Source organism: Malania oleifera, chromosome 10 (assembly GCF_029873635.1).
Source record: "Malania oleifera isolate guangnan ecotype guangnan chromosome 10, ASM2987363v1, whole genome shotgun sequence".
NCBI classification, from domain to species: domain Eukaryota; kingdom Viridiplantae; phylum Streptophyta; class Magnoliopsida; order Santalales; family Ximeniaceae; genus Malania; species Malania oleifera.
Window position 1 is genome coordinate 93,957,644 of NC_080426.1, and position 23,036 is coordinate 93,980,679.

A 23,036-nucleotide genomic window follows, 5' to 3' on the forward strand; every position below is an offset into this window, starting at 1 on the left:
TAAGTATATGTGACCCTTATGAACTAATAGTTGTTAAAGCTCTCTAATAATTCTAATTAATTAAACTACTACAAAATATCACAATATTAGTATACTAACAAATGCAAATAACAAAGTCTTGCAATTAAACTACTAAGTCGTCATTAAAAGATGTTATTATATTAGTACATTAGTAAAGCGGATACAAATTTTGTGGGAATAGTCAATATTAAATACTAACTTAATTTCACCGTCACAACATCTAACGAACTATGCCCGCGAATAAGCAACTTGGCTTGTGGCTTTGTACTCTTCATTGCTCCATGTAATCGACCCAAATGCAAATCTCTCCTCCCTATTTCCATCCTTTATTGACTCAAATGTTACTGTGTACATACTCTTGTCTCCTTCATTTTTAAAAGTAATTACGCTAGGGGTCATAGTTACTCTCACAGTGGGTGGTCCATACACAGAAACATTGTATACAGAATTTGCTGGCCCAACATTTGTTATGTCTCGAGAGTACTGAATGGTCCTATTTTTCTTAAACATAACAGAGAATGATGGGTAATTTAGTTGACCTAGATCAATGAATTTCTCCGAACAATTAACAAAGGTATTCATGACGATGTCTTTTACAACACTAATGTTGTAGTTTAAGGAGCATAGGAATGTAATGTAATCATTCGTAGAAATATTATATATAAGGCCTGGTGAGATGGCCTTCATTATGTTAACATGCCCGGCACCATAGTCAAATGGAGTAGCAGTTAAATTGTTTGTGAGATCAAGGAGAGGAGAATTGGTGTTATCGAGTGTATATGCAGTTGTCATTAAAGCCGACTTTATAGCACTTGGGCTCCGCTCTGGATGGGCTGCTTTGACCGTGGCCGCTAATCCACTAATGTGTGGACAAAGCATAGAGGTACCTATATTACAACATGGAAGTACATGCATCTAGTTAAAGCAATTAATAATAAAGCATCTAGTTAAAGTGACAAAGAAATTTACAATTGCCAACCTGAAATCATTCTTCTCTGCGTGCTAAACACACCTTTGATGATCAGGCTATGTGAACAATAGCATTGCAGGTGTAAACAAGTAGTCGTAAAACTAGCTTAAGAGTAAGAGATATGATGTTGAACTCTATTCTTCTCTCATCATTGTCTAAACCAATAGGTCTAGTTGTGTTGGTCTAAACAACCAAAAATGTTGTGGTCTTTTTTAATCTAATTCTTATTTCGATGTCAATGGAAATTGAGTTTTGAGAAAATAAACTCAAATTTCCAATTGCGCAATTCTAAGAAATTCTTTTTTAACTCCATCATCTTGATGAGAATTATTAATACAAATAGTATTATTAAAAAAAAAAAAAAAAACTCATTTTTGGTGGTGAACTATTCACATCACATGACTCATAGAAGGAAACAAAAAAAGTACATTATGGATCCTAAAATATTATCCCAAAACGTGATTATTAGGCCTCACATTTAAGTCTAAGGATACACATTCTCCAAGGATCTAAAGATACCCCCATAATCCTTTCAAAATTGTGAGTAATTATTAGACACCTACTATTGACATCGGGTTATGAGGACCTACCTGGGTTGCCAATAGTTGGTAACTGTTTTGAAAACCAACATGTATAGACTATCCGAACCAATAGTTAATCTAACTTGCCTTAATATATATATATATTTTTTTAAATGGAGGTTCCACTATATTTTATTCTTGAAAACGAAAATAAGGAACTCTTCAAAGAGTTTAGCTTCTGGAGTACACTTATGCATAGGAAAGGTAACACATTAAACTCCTGTTTTAGAGAATTCAAAGGGTTAGCACCCTAAAGCACTCATTCCCTTGAATGGTTGTTGTGCTTACCTCTTGTGTGTGTGTGTGTGTGTGCATCCCATTTGAAGTGATTTTTGAAAGAAAGAAAACTCTTAAAAGACTTCCATATAACTTCTAATCAAAACACTAAACAAATAATACAAAAAAACACACATGTAACATACATAAGCATGTTGCAAATGATAAAACAATTCAAAGGGGGTTTGAGTTTTTGTTTGGTACAGCTGAATTTACAAAATAGATTACCTACGTATTCTCGAAAGAGGAATAAAGTCATCTATAGTTCAAAAACCATTTTCAAAAACAAATTTGAAAATATATCATTCATTTAAAATCATTATTGAAAAATACTTAAAACCCTTGATTTATCTTGTAACCTTCATTGAAAAACGATATGTTCTTGATTTAGAAATAAGTTTTTATATTGGATTTTCTATAAAAATAGATATTAAAACTAGTTCATACATTTTGAGAAATCATTTCTTAACCCTCAAGTTGCTTCATAGGTGATTACCTTGAAATGATTTTCCTTTTTGTAAAAACTTGTAAATGTTATGGACTTTTGGAAGGGAAATCACAAACCCTACTTGAAACTAGTAAAGACATACAAAACACCCAAAAGTCACATCATGGGTGTGTGACTCCAAAGTTTTGTAAAATGAAAACTTGAAAACTTTGAATTGCTTTGAGAGAAACATGAGTGATCATGCTTCATCTCTTGAAAAAGTTGATTTTTTTTGCATGAAAATCTAAATACCCCTTGCAATATCATTATTAGACACACTGATCTACACTTATGAAAGTGTAGAAAGTTAAATGGAGGCAAAATCCTGGATTAAAATGGGAAATAGGTGTCAACTTTGCACCTCTTGGGATTTGGTGGTCAACCACCTATTGAAATTTTAGAGGGCTAATTGACAACGTGCTTCCCTAACGACTACTTTTTCAAATTAGCACGGGCTAGTTAACCGCTTGCACTAAAATTCCCCATTTACATGCCATTTTTGGCACTTTTCCCATGCATACCCATGTGCACATTGAAGAAGAAGAAAAGCCCTACAAAATTACATATACAACACTATAGAATTCTAATAGAAATGGAAGAGAATGCACGTGAATCCTAGTTCATGCATCAAGACATGCCATTCATGGCAACTTCTAAAAATTGACATAAGAAGAAAAGAAGAGTAACAAACTCTCAATGCTAATCCTTTTCACTAGACAGATGAAGACTTCTCCTTGAAGAAAACCTTCCCCAAGTGCTTTTGAATGATTTGATAGGATGTAGTCTCCCTCTTTCTTCTTTCAATCAAAACTCTCCTTCTAGTACATGCATCAAGACATGCCATTCATGGCAACTTTTAAAAAATGACATAAGAAGAAAAGAAGAGTAACAAACTCTCAATGCTAATCCTTTTCACTAGACAGATGAAGACTTCTCCTTGAAGAAAACCTTCCCCAAGTGCTTTTGAATGATTTGATAGGATGTAGTCTCCCTCTTTCTTCTTTCAATCAAAACTCTCCTTCTTGAACACTTTCTTCTCATAGAATGTCCTCTCTTTACCCTATTCTTTTCTTCCTAAATTCTACCCAAGGGTTTCTTTTATAGACCTTTCATAATTAGATGGAAATCCATGTTTAACTTTGAATTTCAAAATTCAAATTTGAAAAGAACTACCACCTCTTAACTGCCAATATTGGAGGTTGACATATAGCATCAAGGGGATACATGGTTGGCCCAAGATCTCTAGTCAATTGTGTGAAGACATGTCAAAATAATAAAATTTCAGGGCAGATTGGTTGACCGCCTAAGGGTTTTACCAATGATTAGTTTTAGAGAGGGCTAGTCGGCTGCCTAAAAGGGCTGGTCAACCGTCTCTAACTTATTTTCTCCTCTTATATTCATTTTTCTTACCACTTTTCCCATATCCAAAAGACATTATTTCTAAGAGGTTAAAAATGTCTATTAATAGCTTCCCCTCTTTTATTAACAGTTTAGGTATAAAATGTCAAGAAAAGATAGAGATGTCATTTTTTACTCTTTCTCCATGTAGAAATTTTATTGTCTTGAGCTAACCTTAGTGATTCTTATCATTATTTAAGCTAGCCTTTGATCATATACACTAGTTTCTTTTTCTAAGACCTTGATTATTTACATTCTTCCCTTAAAACTTGCATCATTTTACGGTGCTTATTGCTAAACAAAAGACAAATTTTTTTCTTGAAGGACAATGAAAGGGCCTTTAGGTTGAAAAGGCTTTTAGAATAGGCAAAGGTTGGTTAGGGTAGCACAAGACCTTTATTGATTGCACAGATAACACTTTAGCTCTTCCTTCATGATAAGAAATAAAAAAATGTTACCTTTGAAAGCACATTTAAGAAATCTCCAAAACTTCCAAAAACTACCCTAATGTTGATTTATGATTCTTAGTTGAGTATGGATTGATCAAATTTCCTTAGATAAGCTCTTTCTTAAGTATTATTTATTCTAAAACTTTCTTTTTCATGCAAGTTACTCATTTGAAAACCCAAACTTGTAACTATTTGGACTGAACCAACCATTTCATTCAATAAGTTGTCTACATACCTCATTTTTTAGGATCAAGTTCATCTGTAGTTTAGATGTAATTGGAAATTTTTTTTTTCTTTCAAGTCACAAAATACTTAAATATTTGAGGCAAAGATAGAGAAAATTTGCACTTTATTGATCAAAATGAAAGGTATTTCATCTTGGATACAAGTGTAGACATCAAGGATTGAACTTCTTGATTACATCCCAATTACAAGGTTGATGTATAACTCCATTATCCATATCATTTAAAATGAAAACACCTTCAAAGAAAACCTTCTTCACTACAAATGGTCCTTCGTGGTTTGGAGTTAACTTTCTTCTAAGGTCATTTCTATTTTTAGGGATCTTTTTCAATACCAAGCTTCCTTCTTTGAAGCTTCGAGACTGAACTTCTTATTGTAGGCCTTTGATATCCTCTCCTAGTATAGTTTTCTATGGTGTATAACTTTCAAATTTTTTTCATCAAAGAAGTTCAATTGATCAAGTATGTTCTGAACCCATTATGCTTTAGTCAATTCAAATTCCATAATTATTCCGAGAGAGGGTATTTCCACCTCTATTGGGATGACCACATCCATTCCATATACCAATGAATATGGAGTTGCCCCTGTTGAAGTTCTAACAACTATGCGATAGACATATAATGCAAATGATAACATTTTATGCCAACCTTGTGGAAAATTGTCATCTTTTCCAAAATCTTCTTTACATTCTTGTTTGTAGCTTCAAAAACTTTATTCATCTTGGGACAATAAGTGGATTAGTTGTAAAGCTGGATTTTAAACTGATCATACACCTTCTTCATCGTCTTGTTGTTTAAATTCTTAGCATTATTTAAGATAATCTATTCTATTATATCTTCATTTTATTTCTTTCTTGATGAATTTGACTACGACCTTTCTTATTATGCTTGTATAAGATGCAACCTCAACATATTCTGTGAAGTAATCAATGGTCATAAATTGGTTGCTGCTGCCGTGGACATATGCAAATTGCCGAACCATTTTAAATCTTGTGTTTTGATTGTTACTTTCATTAATTCTCATTGTTGAGTGATTGCTAGGTTCGTATAGTTCATCATCGAGTGCTTGCATTAGTTGTTTGTTTGATTCATGAGTGTGTAAGAGTGTGCTTCTACTGCGCATCCGCAAATATCAACAGTGGTTTCAGGTTCTAGTTGTTTGTCACAAAAATTGGTATCTGAACCTGGTGCTTGTTGGTGGGCAACAAATGACAACAAGTGGTATCAGAGTGCCAGTTGTGCACAACAAGTGGTATCAAAGCCATTGGTTCTCAATGGCTAGGATTTCTTCTGCGAGGTTTGAGGTCAGTAAGTTCGATGGAATGGGGAACTTCGGGTTGTGGCAAAGGTTGATGAAGGACTTGCTAGTCCAACAAGAAATGGTGAAGGGTCTATATGGACAGAAGGTGAAAAGCATAGATGATGCAAGTTGGAAGGAGTAGGAAGCGAAAGTTGTATCCACTATCAAGTTATGTTTGGTCGATGATGTGTTGTATCACATCATGGATGAGGACTCATCCGTGGCAGTTTAGCTAAAACTAGAGCGCAAGTACATGTCCAAGTCACTTACGAACAAGCTGTATCTTAAGCAAAAGTTATATTGGCTTAAGATAGCGGAGGGTTCGGACTTGGCTCAATAGATCAACACATTTAATCAGATTATTAGTGATCTAGGGTGAGTTTATGTGAAGTTCGATGAGGAGGAAAAAACGTTGATGCTGCTGAATTCCCTACCTATGTTGCCTATATACTAGAATATAACTACGACGCTAACTTGAGGGAAAGAAACCCTAGAGTTGGAGAACATCATGAGTGCATTGCTGGGGTTCCATCAAAGGAAGAAGGCTAGCTATGAGGGCTCACCTGGTGAAGGGCTCATGGCGAAGGGTAATCAGGATCATGGGAGAGGCAAGTCCTATAGTGGATCGAGTGGTAATAAAACTCAATCCAAGAGGAGGAAGGATGTTAACTATTTTAAGTGTGACAAACTAGGGCATATAAAATCAGAATTTCCAGAGTGGGAGAAGGGGAATGCAAAAGCTCAATAGGGTTCATCAAAATCTAAAAATGTAGTGGAAGAAGGGGACTCGGGGAGCAGTGATTGTGAGATGCTTTCTATTTCTTTAGTTTCGGAATGCCTCATAGGTTCTTGGATCCTAGACTCAGGATGTTGTTGTGACATGACGTCCAACAAAACCTAGTTGACCACTTATAGATTATCGAGTCCTAATTCCATTCTGATGGAAAATGATGCGGTCTGCAAAGTTTTCGAAATGAGGGATATCGGGATCAAGATGTATGATGGTGTGGTAAGGATGTTGTGTGGGGTAAGACATGTACTCGATCTACGGAAGAACATGATATCATTGGGTGCTTTGGATTGTAACGGGTATAGTTAAAAGCCTGAAGGCGGAATGATGATGGTGTGTGATGGTATATTGATGGTGATTAAGGGATAGAGGATAGCAGGGAATCTCTATGAACTGCAGGGTAATACAATTGAAGGTGCAGTTGCATCTGAAAGTTCTGAGTCAGGTAATATCATTTTGTGTAATGCAACCACACACAAAATGGAGAGTATTCTTAACTACATTATTATGGATGGTTAGAGACCAATGAGGGCAGCATCACGGGTTGGACATGGGTATTTCGTGAAGTTATCATGAAAGGTCTGGGGGTATCTCATGCGGCACAAGTTGGAGATGTTTGCTAGGTGTAACTTGTGGCTGAGGTGGAGTACTAGACCGGGAGAGGTCAGATATTGGTTCTGAGTACGATGGTGTTCAAGGATTTTTATGAGCAGGGCATGGTATATGCAGGGCTTGCAAGGGACTTCTTGGTGAAGTCAGTGAGTATGGTGTGTTTCTCAGTTAATCGATTGCCAAAGGTATCACTAGATAGGAAAGTTACAAGAGAGGCTTGGACTGGTTATGCAGTAGACTTTGGAAGTTTAGCCATGCACATTTCTAATGAGGTGGGATCTAAGCTTGGTGTTATGTCTGGACAATGCATCTTTTTGGTATATAAGGAATATGGGTTCAAACTGGTTTATCCAATAGCAAATACGAAGGCAATTGGTGGAGACATGGTTTTAGGTGTTAAAATCATGGGACATCGTACTCAAGTAGATGAAGAGAAATGGATGCTAGAAAGCTGCAGTAGCAGCAATGAGCATGTTGTGCAGGTGGAGTTGGAGACTCAGGGTAGAAGTGCAGAGAGTTCTAACTCATGAGACTTGCGATATCATAGGATAAATTGGAGCAGAAAGGAGATTGTGATGCAGGTAGAGTTTCAAAATCAAAGCAGAGATGACGTTGGTCATAATGCTGGGAGTTCAAGCTCAGGAGACTAGCAAGATCACAATGGGCTTAAAGGCACTATCAGGCCACCGCCCAAGTGTGATCTTATGTCTTGTACAACCACTACTATAAGAAAGGATCCTACTACCTTTCAAGAGGCAGTGCATGACTAGGAGAAGGGTATGTGGATAGGTTCCATGGTGGAGGAGATGGAGGTATTGTATAAGAATTACGTAGGGGTTGGTGGAGCTCCTAGAGGGGGAGAAGGAGATAGGCAGCAAGTGGGCAGGTATTCTATGGTTTTATGTGAGTGACATATCGATTGCTGGAAAGGTTTCGACTGAGGTAAATTAGTTGGGAACTCTGTTGATAAAGGAAGTTGACATGAAGGTGTTGGGTGCTGCTAAAGGTATTCTTGGGTTGGATATTCGTAAGGTTAAAGTTACAAGGAGATTATGATTATCTTAGGGTGACTTTGTAATCATAAGTTGTTATCTTAAGGCAGATGTATGGACAAAACTACATGGAGATTGTGGTTATCTCAGGTGGTTTTGTGGATCAAGTGTTGGTGAGGTTTATCATGGTTAGTATTAAACCGGTCACTGGTACACCGTTGGCAAATCTAAGTAAACAGTCTACCGCTCAGTACTCAGGGGCAAACGGTGATGTTCGGGTCATGTTAAAGTTGTCCTATACCACTGCAGTTAGCTACTTTGGCGCAACAGAGGGTTCCATCAGTTGAAAGGTTCACATATGGAGACTACACAGGGGGCTTGGATGACAGGAGGCTTACAATGGGGTACGTTGTGGGAAGGCCTAATTGTTAGAAGTTTAGGGTATAATCTCAGGGTGCTTTGGTTACAATTGGATCAAAGTTCTTAGCAGAGGTTGAGGCTGGCAAGGTGGCTTTGTAGTTCAGAGGATCATTCAAGGAGCTGGGTGTTCATCTAGGTGAAGTTCATGTTACCATGGTCAAGTTCAAGTGTGGCTTGGACTTGGTTTATGTCTCCAGGCATTATAAGGGAGGCGGGTTCCAATCTATGGGCTCGGGTGGAGCAATAGTGGATTATGCTTTCGAATTTATCCTAGGTGGTGAATATTCCCTAAGGTGGAGATTGTTGGGGACGTGGTTCATATTCTAAGTGGAATGCATGTACCGAGAGAAAGCACCGTGACACAAGGGACCAAGGGAGAGAACAAGGTGCAGCCATGGAGGGCAAACCATCGATAGTTTGGGGTGTAACCATCGATGGTTTTAGGCAGTAGTTGCGGGGTATTTTTTTCTGCTCCAAACCGTCGATAGTTTGGTCAAACTGTAGATGGTTTCAGTCAGCACAAGTTATGAATTCTTGAATATGAGATCAGTAGATTGGGATAATCGGAGGGATTTCCTCAGAGGGATTGCTATAGAAGTGTTTTAGATCAACTATAGGTCTTCTATACATATTAGATAGTGTGAAAATTGGTTGCTACTCCCATGGATGTAGGAAAATTGTCGAACCACATTAAATCTTGTATTTTGGTTGTTGCTTTCATTGATTCTCATTGTTAAGTGATTGATAGGTTCGTATAGTTCATTGTCGAGTTCTTGCATTAGTTGTTTATTTGATTCGTGAGCGTGTGAGAGTATGCTTCCGCTGTGCATCTGCGAATATCAACAAGTGGTTTCGAGTTCTAGTTGCTTGTCACAGTAATTGGTATCTGAACCAGGTGCTTGTTGGTGGGCATCGAATCACAACATGATGCGTTCAACTTATCTGTATATACTTGACCTCTATAACACCTTCTAATGAAGTCTATGCAATTTATTTCCATCATTGTCCAATAATAACAATCTCTTAGGATTCTTTTTGCCAATATGTGCCTATATAAGTGTGTTAAACGTAGCCCTCCATGCATTTCTTCCATAATATGAGCTCCTTCTTTTGCATCCATGCATCTCGAAAATGTCATATCAAACCCTCTCTTATATAAAGTATCTCCACTGAGGTAGTATCCCATTGATAGCATTTGAATTGTTTGATGGTAATTTTAAGATGCATGTGTTGTATATTATTGATTTTTAAATATTGTTTAATATCATAGTACCATGGTTTCCTATCTATCTCTTAAATAACCATGTAATGTGTAGGATCACTTTGTACATCTATACTCAATGATAGAATTATTTCTTCATCTCTAATCTTTATTATAGAAGCCAAATTTGCCAAAGTATCAGCAAATTTGTTTTCTGATCTTGGTAGGTGTTCAAAGGACATGAATTTGAAATGTTTTACAAGCTTCTCCATATATTGCTAATAAGGGATCCATTTTTAGTCTTTAGTTTTTCCATGCCCCTGCATCTTGACATATTATAAGAGTGGAATCTTCATATATCTCCAAATCTTGGATTCCTAACTTGTGCAACATTGAGTCCTATTATGCAAGCTTCCTATTCAGCAACAGTATTGGTAGAGGGAAAAGTTAGCTTCATTACAACATGAAATTGTTCCCCTTTAGGTGATACCAACAATGCTCCTACTCCATATCCCCGTGCATTTGTCGCTCTATCAAAGTACATCTTCCATTTATCTTCATCTTCTTCCTCTACTAAGATTTTTTATCTAGAAGGTTCAGACTTAATGTTCCATCTTATTCCATTGCATGATTAGCCAAGTGATTAGCTACGACTTGCCCATTGATTGCTTTAGCAAACTTGTAGGCAACATCATACTTTGATAATAGCATGCTCCACTAAGTTTTCCATCCTGATAGTACCGATTTTTTGAAGATATACTTCAATGGATCCATAAGAGAAATCAAGTGATTCATTTGATATAAAATGTATTGTATTATCCTATGTTTAGCCCAGGCTAAAGCGTAAGATATTTTCTCCACCGTTGAATATTTTGACTTACATTGATTGAATTTCTTGCTGAGACAGTAGATAGATCTTTCTTTCTTCTCTATTTCATCATTTAGACATAACATGCAAGCCATAAATTCCTCTAGTACTTTCAGATAGAGAATCAATGGCTTTCTAGGTATGAGTGGCATCAACATTGGAAGATTCTTCAAGTATTCTTTGATTTTGTCAAAGACTTGTTTGCACTTCTCATTTCAAATGCAAAGATTGTCTTTCTTCAAAAGTATAATGATTAATTCACATGTAATAGTTAGTTGGGCTATGAATTGAGCTATATAGTTCAATCTTCAATTCCCAAGAATCCTTATACCTGTTTTTTAGTATAAGGAGGTTCCAACTTCTTTGTGGTTGAGATTTTAGCTAGGTCAACCTAGATTCCTTTTTAACTTATTATGAATCCCAATAATTTGCAGAAGTTGTTCCAAAAGTGCATTAAGCTAAATTTTATCTAAACTTGTATTTCCTCAGTCATTTAGACAATTTCTTCAGCACTTGTGGATGTTCTTAATCTGTTTTGGATTTTGTAATCATATAATCGATGCACACTTCAACTTCCTTATGCACCATGTCATGGAATATTGTGACCATGACTTTTTGATATGTAGTACTAGTATTCTTTCATCCAAAGGGCATCACTTTATAGCAAAGTATGCCCTATTGAGTGATGAACGTGGTTTGCTTTATCATCCTCTACCATCTTGATTTGGTTATATCCAGAGAAACCATCCATGAATAAGAATAACTTGTGTCCACCCACGTTATCTACCACCATGTCAATGTGAGGTAATGGAAAATCATCCTTCGGGCTATTTTTTCATCTTTTTTGGGATCTAGAACGATATTTGCTACACATTTAGGTGTCATTGTGATTGTTCTTGCTTTCATTTACTTTTTGTGATTGTGGAATTAATTTTGTATATTCACCATTAGATTGCTCTATTGTTTTGTTTAATCCTTTTACATAAATATTGTTATTTCGTTGTGCATTGTTTTGAGGGGTTTTTACATATCGTATCAGAGCACTGTTGTAATGGCCTCTAGGACTTTGTTTGCAAAATTTGACATTGTCAAATTTGATGGAATTGAGAATTTTGGTTTTTGGCAGAGAAGAGTGAAGGATCTCTTGGTGCAACAAGGGATGGTGAAAGCATTATACATAGTTCAATTGGAAAGTATGGATGAAGCAACTTGGAATGAGTTGGAAGGAAAGGGGTTATCAACCATCCGACTGTGTTTGGTTGATGACGTGTTGTATCACATCATGGATGAGGATTCTCCGGCAGCAGTTTGACGAAAATTGAAACCCATATATTTCTAAAGGTTTGTCAAAATCTGCAAGTGTAGTGGAGAAAGATTTAGAATCCAGTGGTGGGGATATGCTATGTGTTTCATTGGGTTCGAGAGCCTCAAGAATGATTCTTGGATCTTAGATACCAGATGCTCTTATCACATGAAAGCAAATAGAAAATGGTTCGACACCTATAAGTCAGTTAATATTGGTTGTATTTTGATGGGAAATGATATTTCATGCAAAATACTTGTTATTGGAAATGTCAAAATCAAAATGTATGATGGTGTTATGAGAACCGTATATGATGTAAGATATATACCAGGTCTAAGGAAGAATGTAATTTTATTAGGCACTTTAGACTGTAATGGATACAGTTACAAGTTTGAAAGTGGGGAAATGAAAGTGTGTGAAGGCGACTCGATAGTGATGAAAGGAGAAAAGATAGCAGGAAATATCTATAAACTGCAGGGTGTTATAGTTGTAGGTGGAGCTACAGTTGTAGAATCTAAGTCAGATATTCTGTGGCATATGCGGTTAAGGCATATGGATGACTACATGTATTCAGATGTTTGGGGACCGGTGAGGATAGCATCACGGGGCAGACATGTTTTTCGTGGGTGTATCACAAAAAGTCTTGGTTTATCTCATATGGCACAAGCCTGATGTTGATGTGTTTACCAGGTTAAAATTGTGGTTGAGTTGGAGTACCAGTATGGGAGAGAGATCTTCAAGTCAGACATTGGGACTAAGTATGCTGGTTTCATTCAAGAAGTTTTGTGAGCAAGGTTGGTTATATGCTGGGCTTGTAGGGTACTTCTTGATGAAATCAGTGAGTATGGCGTGTTTCTCATGTGACCGATCGCCAAAGGTATCGCTAGATGGGAGAGTTGCAAGTGAATTGTGGGCAAGTTTTGCAATAGACTACTTGGTTATATATGAGTGGATGTCCACTGGTGCACTATTATAGTGATGAAGGATTTAGGCTTAGTGTTATATCCAAACAGTACATCTTTCTAGGGTATAGGAAAGGTGGGTGTAAGCTGGGTGATCCTGTGGCAAACAAAGGGGTGATCAAGGACATGACCTTTGGTGATAAAGCCATGGGGCAGTGTACTTAGGTAAAAGAAGAGAAACAAATGCCAGAAAACTGCGGTAGCAATGAACATGTAATTTAGGTGGAGTTAGATTCTTAGGGCAAAAATGCGAGAAATTTTATCTCAGGTCAACATAATCACAGTATGAATGGACATGTGATGCAGGTGGAGCTACGTACTCAAGGCAGAGGTGACAATGTTCATATTGCAGAGAGTTTTAGCTCATCGGACTAGAAGAATCACGGTGGGCCCATGTGAACTATTAGACCACCACTCAGGTACAAATTTTGAATTCTTGAGTTTTATACATTGATTACTACCAGTAGCAAGGATTCTACTATTTTTCAAGTTGCAATGCATGGTAAAGGGAAAAATAGGTGGATGAATGCTATGGTGGAGGAAAGGGAGGTATTGCATATGTACCAGGTGTGTGAGTTGGTGAGGCTTCTAGTGTGGAAGAGGGTGATAGGATGCAAAGGAGTGATGTATCTGTTGTGTGTGAATGACATGTTATTGGCTAAGAATGCCTTGACTGAGGCTTATCAGTTGGGAACTCTGTTGAAAGTTTTTGACATGAATGTGTTAGGTATTATCTCAGGGTGGCTTTATGGACGAAATTGCAGGTAGACATCTTTTGTCATCTCAGGGGGGGGTTTGTAGAGAATCAATATGGAATGTCTACCCCTCGACACCCAAGGACGGGCTGTGATGTCCAGGATATGTCAAAGGTCCCTCTTGATTGTGTTATAAGGTGTTTCGGTAGGCAAAAGAGTGGATTGTCAATTATGAGACTTGTTGAAGACTATGTACGGGGTTTTGGTGATAGAAGGCTTGCAGCAGCGTTTGTGTTTCCTATTTTGGGAAGGCCTTGTTGGAAGCATAAGATGAAGTATTCAGGTGTTGCATCTACAATTGTATCAGGGTTGATGGTAGAAGATGAAGTTGTCATTAGCAAGTTCAAGTGGTGTTGCTTGGACTTAGTGTTTGTCTCCAAGTGCTAGAAAGGAGATGATCCCAACCTAATGTTCCAAAGTTCAAGGTGGAGCAACGGGTTCATGTTTTTTGGTTTCTCTTAAGGGGCGTATGTTCGCCAAGGTAGAGTTTGTTGTGAATTATGTCTCACATACTGAGGGACGTCATGAAGGAATCAGAGTGTAGCAGTGTTGTAGGGGCAAGATTCAATCTTATCTGAAACCGTCGACGGTTTGGCTCAAAACATCCTACGCAGATTTTGAGTTTTGAATAATTTGAACGTTATTTTGGTTGGGTCTCAGGGGGAAACTTTCGAGGATGCTTATATATACTCATCATACATTGTATATAGGGTGCCTTTGTTCCTTTTGTGTTCCAAGGGTGCCAAGTGTGGTTGAAGAGAGAATTGAGAGGATTCTTGTATTACTCTTGTAGTTTCCACAATAAGATAGTGAATCCTTGTCGTTTGCTTCCATGGATGTAGGAATTGTCGAACCACGTAATTCCTGGTGTCATTGTGATTGTTTTTGCTTTCATTTACTCGCTGTGGTTGTGGAATTAATTTTTTATATTCACCATGAAGATCTTCTCAAAGTCTTTCCAATGCAACCCTTTAGTTTCACCCTTCTTTTGAGTCTTCCCTCTTAGTTATTTTGCTTTACCTCCCATGGCTCAAATCAAGGCACAAACTAGGTTGGTTTTTAGATTAGATAAGTCCTTGTCATGTGCACTCTTAGGGACTTGGAGCAACTCCTCATACTCTTCTATAAGGGGAACCATATAGGTCGGCAAAAATATGAAGCATCGGAAAATGGGATCCCAATCTTGTATCATGAAATCAAAAACTTCCCAATCCACGTATACCTTAAGGACATCTACAATACAACCATAGGATGCATTGAAACTTCTCCATGGATAGGCAAATCCAACATCTTAGGATTCCAGCCACATCTTACCCCATTACCACAAGTTCATTTTGTTGAGCCAAGTACTTAGAAAATCTCGTGGAATGGCATCATTTTCAAGTTCATACTCTTTTTTCAAATGTTGATAGGTCTCATCGACATGTTGTGCACTTATGCATTTTATTTCAATGGTAAGAGATGAATCATGCAAAGTATGGCATGTTGGCATATTCCTAGGGATCATGTTTATGGCTCCATGAGTCATAACATTTATGTTCAACTTCAAACATCGGGTAAAATCTATATCCTAGAGTAATGATTAAAAAAAAAATTTAGGTGCATGGTAAGACTCTATGTAACACAACTATAAAGGCTTCTAAATTGTCTTCAAGGCGAAAAAACCGAGTGAAGGTATTCTTACAAGACCTATATGGGAGACAAGGCTCACAAAGGTCTTTACTATTTATTCCTTCTCCTATTTCCTACAAGGTAAGGAGTCCGGGTATAAGACTCATGCGGTGTAGTGAAATGTGTGAATTAGAGTACGCATGAAATACGAATGCATAGATATGAAAAAGATATGATACATGGCATACAACATCAACCAAAATAGCACATAGTGAATAAATATCACATGACATGGAACGATAAACATAAACAATCATACATACATAAAAACCACACACAAACACAAACATGGTGGCCTAACTCTTATATCCTCATCAAATCTATCAACATTAGGTTTGGGGACCCATTTGGGTTGTTAGAAATTGGTGATGATTTTGAAAACTAACAACTATAGACTATGCAAACCAATGGTTAATCTAACTTTCCTTTTTACTTTTTAAAGACGTAGTCACCATTTTATTTTATTTTATTTGAAGAAGTAAAATGAAGGAAACCCTTTTGAAGATAATAGGTTCAAGAATACAATTTTGCATAGGGAAGGTAACATTTTAACTTCCTATTTTTGAGAATTTAAAGGGTTAGCACCCTAAAACACTCATTCCCTTGAATGGTTGTTGTGTTTACCTCTTGTGTGTGTATACATTCCACATGAAACGATTTTTTGCAAGAAAGCAAACTCTTAAAAGACTTACATATGACGCCTAATAAAAACACTAAACAAATAACACAAAAGAATACATACAACATACATAAGAATGCAAATGATGAAACAATGCAAAATGGGTTTGAAAATACAAAGAAGATTGCCTACATATCCTTAAAAGAGGAATCAAACCATTGTAGTTTGAAAATCATTTTCAAAAACAAGTTTGAAAGAAAGCAATCATTCAAAATCATTATTGAAAAATGCTTGAAAACCTTGATTAATCTTGAAACCTTCATTAAAAAGCATTTGTTCTTGATTTAGAACCTATGGATTCTCCATAAAAATAGAAATTGAAAAAAAGTTTGTACATTTTGAAAAATCACTTTTTCACCTTTATGTCGCGCTTGAATTTTCATTTTTGTAAAAATCTTGTAAATATTATGAATTTTTGGAAGAAAAACTACAAACCCTACTTGAAACCTGGTAAAGACTTGGAGAACAACCAAAAGTCGTATGATGGGTGTGTGACTCCAAGGTTTTGTGAAAAGAAAACTTGAAACCTTCAAATTGCTTTGAGAGAAGCATGAGTGATCATGCTTTATCTCACAAAAAAGGTGATTTTTTTTTGTATGAAAATCACAAGATCCCTTACAATATCATCATTAGACAACTAGTCTACACTTAGAAAAGTGTAGAAAGTCAAGTGGAGGCAAAATCTCGGAGACAAGGGAAAAATGTGTCAACTTTGCATCTCTTATGATTCGGTGGTCGTCATCCTACTAAAATTTCAGAGGGCCAATTGACCGCGTGTAGCTCCAACAACTACTTTTTCTTATCAACACAGGTTGGTCGATCATCTGTACAGGCTAGTCAACTACCTACATTGAAATTCCCAATTTTTGTGCCCTTTTTGACACATTCCATATGCATACCGATATACACATTGTAAAAGGATAAAAACATTATAAAATTACATACAAAATACCATCGAAATCTAAGAGAAATGAGGGAGAATGTATGTGAATCCTAGAACATGCTTCTATAGATTATGGCATACCATGCATGGAAAATGTAAGAAAATGACATGAGAAGAAGCGAAGGATACCAACCTCTGAATGCTAATATTTTTCTGTAAGCAAATGTAGGCTTATCCTTGAGGAAAACATTCCCAAAATTCTCTTGAATGCTTTGATGGGGTGTAGTCTCCCTTCTTCTTCTTCCGAGGAAAACTCACCTTCTTGCACTCTTTATTCTCACATAATGTCCACTTCTTACCCTCTTATTTTCTTCCTAAACTCTGCCCTAAACGGTTCTTTTATAGACCTTTGGGATTAGAGGAAAATCCATTTTCAAGTTTGAATTGCAAAATTCAATTTTGAAAATAATAATCAATAACCGCCACCTCTTAAATGTCAATGTTAGAGGTTGACATGTAGCATTAAAGGAACACGTAGTTGGCCCAAGATTTCTAGCCAATCAGGTAAGGACATGTGAAAAAAAAATTCAAGAACAAGTTGGTTCATTGCCTTGAGGGTTCAGTTGGCTGCCTAAGGGTTTTGCCAATGACTAGATTTAGAGAGGGTTGGTAAACTGCCCTAAAGGTCGGTCAACCGCCTCTAGTTTTTTTTATTTTCTTATTTTAGAATTAGAACAGTATTGAATTTAGTTAATATATAGTATAAAATTATATTCAAATTTATTCAAACTCATCCTAATTCAAATTGAAGGTTTGAAATCCATATTCCAAATAAGAGGAAGAATTAATACTTTTTTTTCCTATGAATAATATATCAAAGAGTATTGTTATTCATCACAAGAAAAACATCACGAACTAAATCACAAGTGGCATGACATCCAACTATTTGTCCGAATTTTAATGACTTTTTTACATTTAATAAATTTTATAAACAAATCATATAATGCCATATTACTCGTGATCCTTTTTTTGGACAAGTCAAAGTTTTTTCTATATCAAATTAAGTAGTGAGGGAAGCTAGCTTACCAGACATGATGTTGAAATGAGTCCTCCTCTTATCGCTGTCCAAACCAGTAGGCCCAGCTTCTTGGGTCCAAGCTGCCAAAATATTTACTCCAGGCGCAATCAAATCCGGTTTCAATATCTGTGGATTCACAATATTGGGTCCTCTGGAGCTGAATGAGGCCACAGCCGGCGCCGGTCGCACGTCCAACACAGTCCCTTCAAAGCTCAGCAAACACGTAGCATCCTCATCGGACTCGGCATACCTTCTGATCAAATCACTGGCCTTCTGCCCCGTTGCCATGGCTGGCAACAAGTGAGAATCTGCTGCCAACTCTTCCCCATATCCGGCTGTGTTCGCTAATATCATCCCCGCCCCACCTGCGTCGCGCACAACCTCTCCTTTTGCCGCGCGATCGCTGATTCCCCGATCGCACACCACCACCTTCCCCTCCACCATGTTCCCTTCAAGTGAACTAGGAAAGCAAAGTCCGCTCGATGTTTTATTTTTCCCATTTGCATAAACCAGCGATGCTGCTTTTTTGCCCATCCCTTGACCGCTGTAAAGGGATACACCTGCGACTCGTTTCCCGTTTCCCAGCGTGGCATGAGCCGGGAAATCCCGATCCAAAGTTCCAGCTCCAACAGTCAAGATCCACGGTGCCACGTTGACTACAGAAGCTTCGGCAGGCCCTCTGTTTCCAGCGGAGCAAGAAACGAGAATTCCCCCATCCATTGCCGCGAATGCCCCCACAGCAATGACGTCATCATAATACGGATCAGGCGAACCTCCCAAAGATATTGAAAGCATGTGTACACCATCCTTTGTGGCACGTTCCATGCCCGCAAGTACGTCTGCGAAGAAGCATCCCTGTTCCCAACAGACCTTGTACACCGTGACTCGCGTCTTTAGGCCCATTCCGTATGCTGTCCCGGTAGCATATCCATAAAGGCTAGCATTACTAACGCATGACCCAGCCGCCATGCTTAAGGTGTAAGTGTCATGGCCATCTTGATCTCGAGGTGTCAGGCTAATATTTTTTTGTCCCGTGGCCTCTGCGTATGACTTGAAGAAGGCGCGAGCGCCAATGAGCTTCCTCTTGCAGCACGAGCTATTAAAATCAGAGCCAGTCTCACACTTGCCACCCCACGTATTTGGAATCGGTGACATGCCCGAGTCATCAAAGCTCTTAGACTCTGGCCACACTCCCACATCGATGACCCCAATAATGACGTTTTGGTAGGCTTGGATCAATCTTTTACCAATCGAGGTGTGTTTAAGGTGATTGAGGCCAAGAAAGTTAGGTGTACGGGTGTTGGGCTTTTGTGGAGCCTAGTTATGTTTTAATTTGGGTGCCAACGCGACCCCTATTTAATTAGAGATTTCTCTATCCTAAGGCTTAGTCCATGGAGCGAAGGCTTGGGCCGTAAGGCCGTAAGGCTATTCGGCAACGCCCCCGAAAAAAATTTTTGGAGCCCATTCGGAACAGAACGCTAGGTGCAACATATAAAAGGGATTGCTTTCGGGTGATTAGGGTTTGGCGTGGTTGTACCAGCGAGAGAGCGAGAGGGAGAGTATTGTATCTTCGCACTCTCTGTGTTTTCTACCTGATAATATTGAAATCCCTGCAACTCCGTGGACGTAGGCAAAATTGCCGAACCACGTAAATATTGTCTTGTGCGTGAGATTGATTTTCTTTGGCGTTATTTTTCCGCTATTTTGTTTCTTAAGGGTTTCGGGAATTTGTTTTTTATTCCCAACATACGGGTGGTGTGGAGAGTGTAAATTTGTTCCTTATAGACGCCCAAAATTGAGTTGGATCGGCGAAGGGCCTCGACCTGTTCTAGGTTAAGAGAGGCGGCAAACCCGTGGTAGACTGTGTCATAGATGTAAAGGAGACTAAAGTTTGTAGAGGAGGAGGAGGGGAGGGACTCAAGGCTAGCAACATACCAATCTTTGTGGGTTGCATAGGATGAGGGTTTCATATAATAATTCATGTGCACTACATATGTTTGCTTTCCCACTACTAATACACATTGTAGGAGTGCAGAGAAGCAGAGCCATGCCACCAAACCCATACTTGTTAAATTAGTTGGAGAGGAGTAAATTCAAAGTGATCTCTGTTGGTAATTGTTGGATACGATTTGAAGAAAGGTCCAACTTAAAACTTGTTTGGTTATCAGCAAGTGACTTATATAGAAGAGTTCCACTTAAAAATTTAAGGTTGGGTTTGGAAAAAAAATAGGATTTATATATGAATCACCATAACATGTGCAACTAACAAAGTTCATCAAATAAAAGATCCAACAAAGTTACACTTTGTGAAGATCCACAAATGACATGATAGACAACTACCAAAGTTATTTCCCACTTATATTGGCCCCATTTTAATTCTTAAAATTTTCATTGTTTAGGATATATATATAAACAATAAAATATTTTGAATCTTAGACTCACTCAAACAAACATGCATGTCTTCCTTAAACTTAGTCAATTGTCCTTCATTTTCAAAGGATTCATAAAAATATATTTTAAAATTTTAAAACTAAAACACTATATATGTACAAGATGAGTACATGTGTACATATTATTATACTTGTTCTTTTTGCAGTAAAAAATTGAATGATCTTCATGATCCTTGATCACGACCACCTGAAAAGAGATAAATAAATAAGGTTTGGAGGACTCGGGGTGTACTTCGGGGGATCTCTCTGATGCCTAAGTTAGGGATTGGCTTGAGAAGTTTTTTATGTGACAGTAAAGTAGAGTTTAGAATGAGATACCTTAACCTCTTCTCTAAATCTCCATTTATAACAATGGAGTTTGACCCAAAGGTGATATGCCATTTATTGGCGAATTATGGTGCGAGCGTTAATCACTCCGGTTATACAACGTTAGCGTAGATTACTCTGGTCATCATGGTACTGGCGTCAATTGCTCTAGCCAAGCAGTTGACTTGGGTGGTAACTACCTTCATCAATGTTGGGCTCTAGTCTCCTTTGAACTTATGGTAGGTGATATATTTGGGGTATATCAATTATCCCCCCTTCAGTTTCGAATTTTTGAAGCTTGTTTCCAAAAATCAAAAGTTGTTATTGTTGTTTTTCTTTTTTTTTCGGTTGAGCAACTCTTCTCGAGGCATTTTAGGCTACTTGTGACTTAATGAGTTGTGCTCTTCTTTTTTGCCGTTACTGGCCTAATGAGTTTTGCTCATATTTTGGGCCATTTCTGGGCCTTACAAGCTTTGCTCGTCAGTTGGGCCGATTCTTCTTTGCATAATGAGTTGTGCCCATTTTTTGGGCAGTCTTCTGGCCTCACAAGTGTTGCTCGTCAGTTGGGCTACTTCTTCTTTACTTTATGAGTTGTGCTCATTTTTTGGGTAGTCTTCTGGCCTCATGAGCGTTGCTCATCAGTTGGACTGATTCTTCTTTGCCTAATGAGTTGTGCTCATTTTTTGGGCAGTCTTCTAACCTCACAAGCATTGCTCCTTTGTTGGGATGATTCTTCTTTGCCTAATGAGCTGTGCTCATTTTTTGTGTGGTGTTCTGGCCTCATAAGCGTTGCTCGTCAGTTGGGCTGATTCTTCTTTGCCTAATGAGATGTGCTCATTTTTTGGCTAGTCTTCTGGTCTCATGAGCGTTGCTCGTTAGTTGGATTGATTCTTCTTTGCCTAATGAGCTGTGCTCATTTTTTGGGCAGTATTTTGCCCTCATGAGCGTTGCTCGTCTGTTGGACTTATTCTTTCTTGCCTAATGAGCTGTGCTCATTTTTTGGGCTATATCTTTAGTAACATTTTGGTAATTTATGATGTTGGAATAGTTGTTCAATTCAATAGGTTCTTATAGTTTTGATTTCATTGGGGTTAAATATGTGAGTTCTGGTATTTTCAATATCAGTTAAGATTCGAAATAGGTTTGGGATGGATTTGTTTCAAAGGGTTTGGACGTGTATGCACCAAGTGTTCGATCATTTGCAGCAAAGGGAACTGCAGGTGAGCGTGCAGTGTTATAGATTTCGCAGACTATTTTCGTGTCATCTGTGTCATCTTTGGGGTCTATAAACTTAGCTTATTCGATTGTATCCTATTTGATCCATAAGTCCCATGTTGGTTTTGTTGGACATGGGGTTGTGAGTGTAGTGGCATATTGAAGTTTGAGATTGAGATCTGCGAGATGTCTATCATTGACGATGGTGATTTTGTTACTGTTTGTTTTGATTATGGTGTGGATTGTTCAGCTGATTGGGTTCTAGGGGCTTGACAAAATGTCACCAAGGAGCTCGATTTTGTTGTTTTGGGTTTTGCTGTTTGCAGTTGCTACAATTGTGCAATTTCAATGTGCGTTGTAGTTTCAACTCAAATTTTCAATTGCAATTTCAAATTCACTGGTTAGAGCACTATTCATTGCGCATGAATGTGCAAGAGTCATTATTGTCGACCCCATGGTGCATTCGGCCAACCCATTGGAATTTCAAAGCTTTGCTTTGTTTATTTGGTTAGCAGTGCAGCTGTCATGACCCCACTATGCATTTGGTGCATAGGTCATTGTTCAATTAATTAAATATCTTGAACATCCTATTAATTATTATTAGCCATTAAGGCGGAGCTCTTCAAGCATTGAAACTGTGGCATCTATTTTTTTTTTTTTAGAATTATTATTGTATGATGGGGAAAAAAATCATACCTTGAGAATAGGTACGTTGGCTAGATAAATCTTGCGCATAGAAACATCAATTGTTTCACATTAGATCCATAATTTCCCAATATCATAAGATGGGTCCCGGTTATTCGTCCCTCAATTTTCTTACTTAGCTTCTTCAAGGTGACCAAAGCGCCATTGACGTGCTTGAACGTAATAAATTCATACCCTTTACTTTTCCCGGTGACCTTGCTAAGGATCGCGGCGGATTCTATGAGGTCACCGTAAGTAGAGAAGAGATTGCTAGGGTTCTTGATGGTAGTGTCCCATCCAAGGCCGTGAATGAAGAGTTTGCGCTAGGTAGGGTCCCGATCGATGATGGATTAGGCGACATCTAGTACATATAGGTGTCTGACGACAGCATTTCGGACAATCTCAATCGAGCCAATGCATCGGCTTTCAATTATTTGATGTAG

General features: G+C 37.9%; 1 protein-coding gene across 1 annotated transcript; it reads right to left on the reverse strand.

Moving 5' to 3' along the window:
- Positions 1 to 249: 249 nt before the first annotated feature.
- On the reverse strand, positions 250 to 20,001 carry LOC131166783 (subtilisin-like protease SBT1.8). The gene is made up of 3 exons (XM_058125354.1): positions 19,694 to 20,001; positions 17,947 to 19,238; positions 250 to 908 (listed from the first exon to the last, which is right to left on the reverse strand). The coding sequence occupies exons 1-3, from the start codon at positions 19,999 to 20,001 to the stop codon at positions 250 to 252; spliced, it is 2,259 nt and encodes a 752-aa protein (XP_057981337.1).
- Positions 20,002 to 23,036: the final 3,035 nt, after the last annotated feature.

Bases quoted from the DNA above. Each gene is read 5' to 3' on its own strand.
- LOC131166783 (XM_058125354.1), bottom strand. From the start codon at position 20,001: ATGGGTTTGGTGGCATGGCTCTGCTTCTCTGCACTCCTACAATGTGTA. The intron at 19,239-19,693 runs CACCCGTATGTT...ACAAAAGCCCAA, and splicing joins CAAATTTACACTCTCCACAC to CACCCGTACACCTAACTTTC. The intron at 909-17,946 runs GTAAGCTAGCTT...GTTGTAATATAG, and splicing joins TCATTTCAACATCATGTCTG to GTACCTCTATGCTTTGTCCA.